This window comes from Macadamia integrifolia, chromosome 9 (assembly GCF_013358625.1).
Source record: "Macadamia integrifolia cultivar HAES 741 chromosome 9, SCU_Mint_v3, whole genome shotgun sequence".
In the NCBI taxonomy this organism is placed as follows: Eukaryota; Viridiplantae; Streptophyta; class Magnoliopsida; order Proteales; family Proteaceae; genus Macadamia; species Macadamia integrifolia.
In genome coordinates this window covers 14,957,843-14,968,379 of record NC_056565.1, presented here as the reverse complement: position 1 = coordinate 14,968,379, position 10,537 = coordinate 14,957,843, and the positions used below count along the sequence as shown (strand labels likewise).

The following is a 10,537-nucleotide window of genomic DNA, read 5'->3' as shown; positions in this document are numbered from 1 at the left end:
GTTCGGTTCGGTTTGGAGTATTGCAACCCCAAAACCAAACCGAACAGCACCGAAAACCGGATGAACCCGAAACCCAACCGAAACCGGCTCAAAACCCAGACCGAAACTAAAACCAAACCAGTAAGAAACCGAAACACTCCAAAATTCATTAAAAAAATCAAAATTTGCATAGTTTTGTATACATTTGTATGGAAAGTCAAATCCAAATTGGACCAAAAACCAAAACCAACCCGGTTACAAATCGATTTAAGAAACCGAAGACAAACCGAAATCAAACCGCACCAAAATAGAAACCAAACCAAAACCGAAATTTTCTTATTGGTTCGGTTTCGATTTCAGCTTTCCCACACTGTAACCGACTCAACCCGGACCGAAATCGAGCCAGACCGACCGATTGACACCCCTAGCTACAGTATAAAGCCTGGGTCTGGAGCTAATCACCTGTTAAGCTAATTAGGTCCACATGACTCCACCTCTCAACAACTCTATTAGGAAAAGGGCAACTTACATCGGAGAACTTCCTTTTGCCGCGAGTCAGATTCAAACAGCAAATAATTTTTAAATTATTTTACCTACATCATTACTAGAAATATTGACACTATTATTGTTTTCGCCTCCATAGTTCAGTGGTAGAGCGTCAGTCTTGTAAACCGAAGGTCTGTAGTTCGATCCTGCATGGACGCATTTTCACTTGTTCTTGCTTGAATTCTGTTTTCGTTACCAAGATTTTGATGGGCTGCACTTCGATTCAAGCCCAAAATCCTCACCAATTCTTTTTTTCCCGAAATAACAGCAAAATGATTTCTCACATGGTATCTCTGCCACAGCTAGGGGGAGGGATAATTTGGTCATTTTACCATCATCAGATAGACATGAGTATGTCTAAAATAGACCACATGAAATTCTGTTGTTAATCTCAGTTGCTATACAGTGAAGTTGGATGAGACTAGTAAACTATAAGTGCAAATCTTGACACCATGTACTTAATTTGACTACTAGTGCCTGACTATTCCCGCAAGGGCCATACTGACCTTACAATCGCATAGATCGAGTCATACTGGGGGTTGAATGAGAACCATTCAACTTTCATTAAAAGTAATGAAAAGCACTAAACACCCCCGTGTGAGTGGCCCAAGGTATGCCTAGTGGGAGTCGAACTTAGGACGTCCGAGTTTACAGCTCATACCAACTTCATTGCTAACCAATTGCGCTACCCCTTTGGTTAACAAAAAAAGAATTCAAAGTCCAATCATAATGTCACATAACCATTGGTGAAAAGATTCTCTTGTCAACTTGGGTTTAGAGAAAAGTGTCACACTTCACTCACTTGGAGGTTTTTTTTTTTTTTTTTTTTTTTTTTTTTTGCTAATTTCAACTTTTCTCTAGCATAAATATATGAACTATTTAAAAAAAAAAAATGTGCGGGGAGCATATGAAATGCATAGGAACCCTTGTAACAATGTAAACCGGCCAGTCAATTCTCTTTGCAAGCCAATTTGGTTAGTAGAATAATAGGGGTAGGAAAATCAACCAAGCATTTGGTGGAAGAATAATTTCATAAGCTGCCCCGTGAGAAGACACTGGGATCATTTCCAAGGACCGGAAGTTCCCTATTGACCCATTTGTCAGGCCTGGACCTACATGAGGCCTAAATAGTAAATACCCAGAAATACTAAGAGGCCCTTCGGGCTTTCACCAAAGCAAACAGCGAAAGATTTAGTAACAGGAGGTAGCCGGTGAAGGAAATACCTCTTCACCAGCATAAGCCACAATAAAAGGACATGCACGAACATCTTCCCGCGGTGAGGGCAGCGTGAACTTTTTGTGTCTTTCTACGGTTGGATATAGACAATGCCAAACTGGCAGGATTCGTCCCACAATAGAAATACCCCTTTTCTAACAGCTAAGAAAATTATAAAACAGGTAATTAATAATACTCATAAGACGATCAATAAGGAGTTTGAGAGTTCCATTTGATGAGTAACAGTTTAAAAAGGTTCATTGATAAAAACAAGAATTGAGCAAGGAGAGTGGCTTGCCGAGCCGGTTGCCTTGCAAGGTGACGGCGCAACGGATGGTCCTGTAGAACTTGGGCTTCACAAGCTTCCCGAGAACGTAAGCCCTCGACCTAACCAGGAACGTCAGGTTCAACGGCACCTGGATACTCTGTAGGTCCTGTTTTACTCCACCGTTAACCGCAGATACACCTCCGTAAAGCGGCACTTGGCTCCCCTTCACCATCACTGTTATCACCCGCTGACTCTTCCTCGACTGGTAGAACTTTTCCATCTGCACAGTGTTCGTCTCCCACCATTTATCATCAACACTTCAATTCAACACTCCATTTCATACGTTAGCAGTACTAATGTCCAAACCATGGTTTAATAACAAAGAATCGGGGTTGGGATCCGTCAAGGCCGATATCGATCAGACGGATATATTTTTAACTTTTATTTTATTTAAAAGATAAATTTTTTTACTATTTTATCCTTGATTATTACTAAGGCCGATACCAATTACCAACCGGATTCTAGACTTTAGCCGCTTAATAATTAGGCCTTATATGTTTGCCCGTGAACAATGAAAAAATAAGTAAAAAGAGATGGGAATTTTTTAAAGTTTTTTCCATAAATTACCATAAATATTAGTGTTTAAATATTTATATTACAATTTTCTTAAATTCAATTACTATTGTTGTTGATGTGGCACTTTATTTTTTCCCATCCCACTCATTTCGGTTTAGTTTGACTGTCGAGAAATGAGTAAATATTTTACTATTTAATTTAAATATGAGGGTAAAAAAAATTCATAATGACATTATTCATAAAAAATGAATTTTATGTCTCTCTTTCATATTTCCTCTTTTTTCCATAAAATTACACCCCCACTCTTTCTTTTCTCTCATCAAATCCTACTCCACTAAAAATTAAATATTTCATTATTTCTTTCTCTTTTTTTTTTTTTTAAATCAATTCAACCCACAATACCTGAGATCTCCCAAGTTTCCCACTCCTATTCATCCCTCAATGGCCTTAGTCTTATCTTTTTCTATTAATAATTAGTAATTATTCAATGATATCAATGAAACTATGGATGATTATTCTCTACAGTGAGTGCACTGATGTGATGAACATCAGATGGTTGAAAGCATTCAAACATGCACATTAAGGTCCTCTCGACCATTTGATGTTCATTGCACAATCGCAGTCACTGCATAATATGTTTTTGCGTACATCATAACCGGATCAGGCCGGTCTGGACACTGTAAACACTGTCGTTCAATAGTGCGAGAAGCAGCTCATCATTATCAGCCCATTCGCATCACTTCAATCACCAATCTACATGGGTGGGGTCCATCGACATCTCCAACGTCTGAATTTCCTGTCACCGCAGAGTCCCAGTCATTGGCTAAAAGGCTGCTGCCATCATGTCTCCACCCTCAATTGCCGCAAAAAATAACGGACGGATTGAAATGTAGACATTTCGCAATATGGTCCCGTATTCAATTACATAAATGGCCCTTAGATACCTATCCAGCCGTCAAAAACTCGCTCGCACCCTACAAATCTACCCATCGTAACTACGAAATCATCCCATTGATAAAAAAACAAAATTACGATTCACGAGCCCTCCAGCCCCCAAAAAGTCTGTTGTTTGATATGACACCTCGAGCGGTGGGAAATAAGAAAAGAAATAAATAAATTTATTTTAAATTGAGACGAGACTCGAGAGAGAAAGAGAAGAAGAAAAGAAGAATTAATCTTGACTTACATAACCAGAGGCCAGCTGGAGCTGATAATAGTAAAGTTGAAGCGGGGTGGAAGTGACATGGACGCCGAAGAAGTTTGCTGGGTTCCGGAATCGAATCTTGACCGTCGAATTCAATGACATCATATCTGTTGCCACTCCCGAGTTGTCCATCCCTGCTTGTATATTAAAGCTTTCGAACACTATACTCTGCACACTCACACATCCCAACGTTATTATCCAAAAACGTTCCCCGGAAGCAGAGGAAAAGAGGATGTTCCATAAACCATAACCCTTAAATGGGTTAACTCTCGATCTGCTGAGTTACCTCGGACAACTTCCGAGTCTCAATAGCGAGTGCAAAAAACTAAAAAAGAGGTTTTCAGAGAAAGAGAAACAAACCTTCATGGAGATTATGGGTTTGTATGGCTTGCTTGCGCCCCACAAGATCAAGGAAAACACCGTGAACAGAACAACGAATGAAAAAACAAAACAAACCACATAGAACCTCTTGACGTCGCCGGAATCCCACGGACTTGCGTCTTCATCGTCGTTGTCTTTGTCTCCCTCGTCGAGCTCTCTGTGTATTTTTTTCCAAGCTGTAGCGTTCCTAGGGTTTTTGAGAGAAGCTGAGAATCTGGTGGTGGATGATTCACGAGAGTGGTGAATGGGAGAGCAATGGTAGTGATGTGGAGAACCCATAGGGCTTGACCCATACGACATTTTCTCTACATCGTGCTGCGACGGGCTCTGCACGTAGTAGAGGAGCCGCCGTGGAGACCGCGGCGGCGACAACGGGTCGAGACTTGTAACATCCGAGTCGGATTTCGTGTGCATTGTATAACCTACCCGTATGTTTCTGCCAAGGCCTTGAGACTCCATAGCTGAAAGCAGCGACTGTTCTTACAGCTGGTTAATGGCAAAAAAGAGAGAGAAGTAGGGGGATTGGGATATGTTTTCTCTCTCTTATTATAATCTGCATTTTGGTGTGGATTTCTTTCTGATTGGAAAGCACTGATCGATGTCGGGCTTTGAAACCACCAGTTTGGGACTTGGGTTCACTTCCTCCTAACATGCGCCCATGGTGCGTATTGTCAACGCCGGTCTGCATCTCGTTACTTAGCTTACAACGGTCAGCTTTGTGGTGTTGCGTGGGGCCGTAGGTGCACCTGTTTTCCCTTTTTACCCTTAATAACCCAAATGTTGTCTCTGACGGTTTTGGATAGCTTTGCGAATTTTGTTTGGGATGATCAAGTAGGCTCTGTGCCTCTGTGGAAACGAACTCAACGAAGTTGTTTTGCCAGATTGGTGATCTTTTTGCTTCTTGGTGGGGCCGGGCCGGGCCGGGCCTGCTAACATTATCTACAGTATGCCTGAGCCTATTTCACGTGGGCTTCGTAAAGGGAGATGGACCCTCCATCCAGGAGACCCAGCACCATTCGGCCTTGTTTTGATCACTTTTCTGGGAAAACACATTTTGCATAATGGAGAAACAAATTTACAAAGTCGTTTTTGGCATTTTACCCCCACACGGGAATACTGTTTTCTGATTTCAACTTGTGACCACTTAGGGGTCGGGAAGGGTAATAGAATATGAAATTTTATGCCTATTTGGTAGAGAAATTTCTGACTCAAATTCATTACCATTTGAATCACAATGGAGCAACCTTTCAAAAACACAATTGAAAAATTCTTGGAAGTAACTTTCTCTTTTATATATTGTTCATTATATTAAGCATGACAAAATTACAATCAAATTTTGGACTAGTACTGCAAAAGTTCATAAATAATAAGTTCATGTTTATATATGCCAATTTTTATGCATATATATATATATATATATATAAGTAGCAATTAATTGCTAACATTCAATTTTATAGTGTACTGTAAATTCTCATCCTTTTAGCTCCACCATTTTCATCACGAGCTCTTATTTACACATAGTTGTCACTAAAAGGGATTATCTAAATTAATAGTCTTTTCAAATGGGATTGTAGGAATGACGATTTTTTTTTTTTTTTTTGGGGGCAAAGGTAGAGAGGAGGACTAATGGGGATTCAATTGCTAGTTTCCTGCCACTTATCTTTGATCTTGAGATGAACTCTTCAACTAAGGGTGTCTGAGGGTGGGTTTAGTCTGCCTTGGGTCAGTTTTTTGCTTTTTAGCATATATTAGGTCAAGCCAAAACTTAAACGATAATGGTTGGTTGCGCGCCCTTACGCCCAGACATAGGGTTGGTAAAAAGACCACCTTGCCCCTTGGTTGGAGGCCTATACGCCTCCTCTGGTTGGTTCTGATGCTGGCACAATGATCATGCGACCAACTAGCAATCTCCAACCCTATATATATACCACCTTGCATGCAGTCAGGTTGTAGGGTGGTCTTTTCGCCACTCCCTACGTTTGGACATAGGGGCACATGACCAAGTAGAGATATTTTTCCCATATATATATATATATATATATGTTTTTCTTATTAAAACCTGTAGAATTGTAAAATCATTTCTAATCTCTTTTATAAACCCTTATCTATACATGATAAATTTCCTTTTAATGAGGGTCAAACAAGTCATTCCACATAAATACTCAAAGCGAAAAAAGCATGCTAGTGTTTGTTGGGCCATTAGACAGTGTGTGGGGCCACAACGGGGATGCTATGACGAAAGGGGGGAAGATTGTGACATCCAAAAATACGGCAAGAATATGGCAAATACCAGGGTGTTTGGGAGATCAATGAGGGTGTGCAAACTTTACTCCTACATCGCCTAAGGGGAGATTACTGAATTAGTTGATAACCTCTAGCCTCTTTAACTTGACACAACACGTTTTAAAGCCTTGAGGCCCATGGACCAAAGGGGACAATATTGTTTAAGGTTAATGGGGTCAAGGAGTTACAATGAATTTATGCATTTCTAAAATTTAGAATTTTAGTACAAAAAATCAGAAAGTATGTAACATATGGTATGAGAGATAGGGTCCTTATCTTTCCTACTTCCTCTTTCCTCTTTCAAATTACATTACTTGCTAAGATCAAGTTTTTTTTACGGCATCTAGAATGTCCTCCAATGTCCTTCTTTGTTTTTCAAATGCTCTAATATAGCATGATAGTATTAGTGTGGATGAAAATAGTATTAGTGTGATGGTAAGTAGACCCTCTACAATACTCCTTACTTATTCATTTGAAGATGAAGAATCTATTACATCTATAAATTCAAACATACCACAACCTCGATTTTTTCCCTACAAACAAATATAAAACATAGTTTAAATAATTTTATAAATCATTTCTAATAATTAAGAAAAATGAAAGGTTCTTGTAATCATATTTGGGTGGAACGAGGGCAATACCAAAAGTCTCATCCTTTATCTGGGCCTTTAGTACACCTTTGAACCTTGCATTGCCCTTTCCCACATACACATTTGTAAGTGGTTCACTCACATATAAAATGTGTTATGTCTTAAGGCACTCATAGAATCAATGTCTCGGACTAGTCTCAGTATTCGATGTGAATACTATACATTTACCATAGCAAATGCCACATTTAGTCACCGTAACCATCTAGTCGGATTACTAATATACACATATTAGGACAGAGTTGTAAAGTTATTTTGGCAATAACATTCTATTTTTGAAACAGCATGGTGGAAGAAAGAGATTTTAAATCATTTCCCTGCTTTTTTTCAATTGTATAAATATAATGAAATATGAAGAAAAAAATTATTCCATCAACCAATTTATAATCTATATTGCATCAAAGAGCTGGATTAATTGCAAAAAATACTATCCCACCTTTTTACATGGGATCCTTAATCCTCTATTAGCAGTTCTGGGAGGTCCAACATAAACCATAAGTTTTGTATAAAAGCATTTTATTGGGTTGCTTTCTCAAACCACTAGGAATGAAATTGATTCAATTTAATTAGAATTCGTAATGAAAACAAGATTTCAAAAGACAAATCATTTCTAGTTTGTGTGGATAGATAATACATATGAGATTAACAGATGTAAATAAATTTGAGAGTGCAAAAGAAAGAAATAATACTGCAAAGGGGAAGCCAAAAATTCTTCTCAATAAACTTCCAAGTAAATTTAGTCCCTCAATTAACGTGACATATCTTATTTATTTAAAAAAAAATTAGAAGTTCATATAGCTATTTTAACTACTATAAAAGCATATATAAGCCTTGTCGTGTGTCAAAAATGAACATTTTCATCAATCATGTCAGTTGCACTTTAACAACCTCCAATTGATCTCGTGCACCTGGTGCATCACTGAGCTATAATCTTAGCAATAGGACTCTTAAAAGGAAATCTCATGTGTTCTTAGTATAAAAAGCGTTGTAACCATCCTAAGTTTTGTTAAGAACGCTTAACATTGCACACCTGAAAGTTTCAGGAAAACTGATCATGGCCATAGCTAAAAGGTACCTCTGTAGCTCCACCCATATAGCTCATCCGGCCTGCTTTTCGTTGGCCCCCATCTCATAAGTCATTCGGCCCCTGTGAACTGATCTTTGCTATCAATGTGACCAATGTTATACTTGAGGGCACTCTTAAACTTCAGTCATCGTCTAGTAATTCCTTCATTATCTAATTGTAAAATCATAAATAACTAGTTGGAAATGGAGTATCCAAAAGAAATTAAATCTTTTTAAATTATCAAACAAGTGTCATTTTTCAACAGATAATTATTTAAATTAATTGTCTCAGATTGATTTTATATCTCCCTAATAGCATTGTTGGCAAATTAGGTTTTGATTAGGAAAACTCGACTGAGTTTAGTTCAAAGATTAGAATCATGTCAAGAGTCACGGAGACTTGTCTTGTATTAAAAAATGACAAGACTTGGACCAAATCATACTGAGTCATTCAAGATTCGATTGTTTTGTCTGAGTCACAACAAAATAGTCGATTCTTGTAAAAAAATTGAGTCGACTTTTCTAAATAGTTTTAAACTAAAATATATTTTAATGATGTTAAATAACCAACGTATGAGGTTTTTTGTATTGAGTCTTGACTATTGAATGTATACACCTAAATTTTAACTAAGAAAGTCATGATTCATGATTGTGACATCTCCAAGTTAGGTCTTATCACTTTCATCTAAGAGACAATGAATGATGGGCTTCATAAAAAAGTTTAAAAAATAAACAATTTTATTCTATAGTGTCTCATTTAATTTATTTATTAGTAATTATTTATTGTGATTGCTTGAGAAATACTATTGAAATGGGAAGGGGGTATTTGACATGACTCGCCTAGTTTTGAAGAGGACGAGTCGGGCCACAAAACTTGGTTTTCCAACAATACCTAATGGTGAATTTAATATCTATATGGTAACATAGATACTTTCATTGAGATCATCAATAAGAAATATGATATGACAAAAAATAATACTAGAAATTAGAAACCATGTGATATCTGCTGATATTTCAAGTAGATGATGAGCAGTAAAGAAGAGATTAATACAACAGAGAAGGTCTAACTCATTAATTAATAACTTACAAAAAAAGAGAGTTTAAAGATGGCAAAATAATCACATTTGAGCTATATATTCAACAAGACCATAAGCCTAAAACAAAAAGCAAATGACTATGAGATTTCAAGAAAACCAAACTATCCATGACATATAAAAAAAAAATTGATCTTCTCAAAATATTATACAAGGGTTGGACATGCTTGTAGGCTACCTAGGAATAAAGTATGCAAGCATTTATTGACAATATATTTCGTTAATTTGATTTAAATCCTTGAATTCATATTTATTAGTTTAATCCTAGGTACATTAAGAGAAAGAATACTTTAAAAAATACATACAATAAACAAAGTAAATAGACTACGTTTCTCCATCCTTTCTATGTCACTATCAGAGGTTCATGATTGATCTCTAAAACATGAGAAATCTTTCTATTATTATAGAGTTCAGTTCAAAGTTTTAGGGGTACATTCTATAACCATGATCTTAACATCACATAAGAGAAGTTTAGGTTTTTCCTTCATTGATGAGTCTTTAACTTTAAAGAAATGGGGAAATTTAAAAAAGAAAGAGAATGTTTGATGAGTTAAGGACATCTTCGTCACTGAAACCCTTTGTGGAAAAGAGGGTTGGTGGGAGTGGGGGAATCCTTCTGTTGGTCGTTCTCTATCAATCAGGAACAACTCGAGCAAAGCATATTTACTAAGAGGAGGATCCGGATCCAACATCCATTAAGCATCTGGAGTTGCAAAAAGGACTCAAATATGCATCTCAGATGTGAAACTTTCTGAGACCAACACGTTAAATGGCCTTAACTGGACCTTTCATCAAACACTTGAAGGTGTTTCATGCCTTAGTCCCTAGAGGAACAATTGCCCAAGGCTTAAGGCCATGCCATACTGCTCCTTGCATTGGTCCATAACCTTCTTGTGCGCGCAAAGTTGACGACAAGCTAGCTGAGGTTGGCCGTTGCTGCAATCGTTGCTGTGCCATGTGCAAGCTACAAGGCATCTTGCATTTGTGTAGGCACGATCGATGCCTTTGCTGTTGGCCTGCTAGGCTGCCAACTCAACATATCTCACCACCTCACACATGCATCATATATGCTATATCCACATGATCCCATGCATACTATGCCACATCCATATCATCATCACATGCATGCCATCATATACCACCATCTATGCATCATGCATCCACATTATCAATGCATCATGTTTTCATCACCATGCATGCACCATGTCATTCACATGCTATAGCTGATATGACACATTAATCATCATCTTTGCCACATTAGTAACTTATTGCACATAT

General features: G+C 37.7%; 1 protein-coding gene and 1 non-coding gene across 2 annotated transcripts; one reads left to right on the top strand and one right to left on the bottom strand.

Moving 5' to 3' along the window:
• Nucleotides 1-612: 612 nt before the first annotated feature.
• Nucleotides 613-684, top strand: TRNAT-UGU. The gene has a single exon. It is a non-coding gene; the product is annotated as a tRNA-Thr (tRNA).
• Nucleotides 685-1,912: 1,228 nt separating this feature from the next.
• Nucleotides 1,913-4,794, bottom strand: LOC122087939. Its single transcript, XM_042657074.1, has 3 exons — nucleotides 4,150-4,794; nucleotides 3,772-3,957; nucleotides 1,913-2,289 (listed from the first exon to the last, which is right to left on the bottom strand). The coding sequence occupies exons 1-3, from the start codon at nucleotides 4,627-4,629 to the stop codon at nucleotides 1,999-2,001; spliced, it is 957 nt and encodes a 318-aa protein (XP_042513008.1). The 5' UTR covers nucleotides 4,630-4,794; the 3' UTR covers nucleotides 1,913-1,998.
• Between the last annotated feature and the right edge of the window lie 5,743 nt (nucleotides 4,795-10,537).

Excerpts from the sequence above, each read along its gene's own strand:
- LOC122087939 (XM_042657074.1), bottom strand. The coding sequence starts at position 4,629 with ATGGAGTCTCAAGGCCTTGGCAGAAACATACGGGTAGGTTATACAATG. Across the intron at positions 3,958-4,149 it reads AACCCATAATCTCCATGAAG|AGTATAGTGTTCGAAAGCTT; the intron begins GTTTGTTTCTCT and ends GTGAGTGTGCAG. Across the intron at positions 2,290-3,771 it reads TCCAGCTGGCCTCTGGTTAT|ATGGAAAAGTTCTACCAGTC; the intron begins GTAAGTCAAGAT and ends AACACTGTGCAG.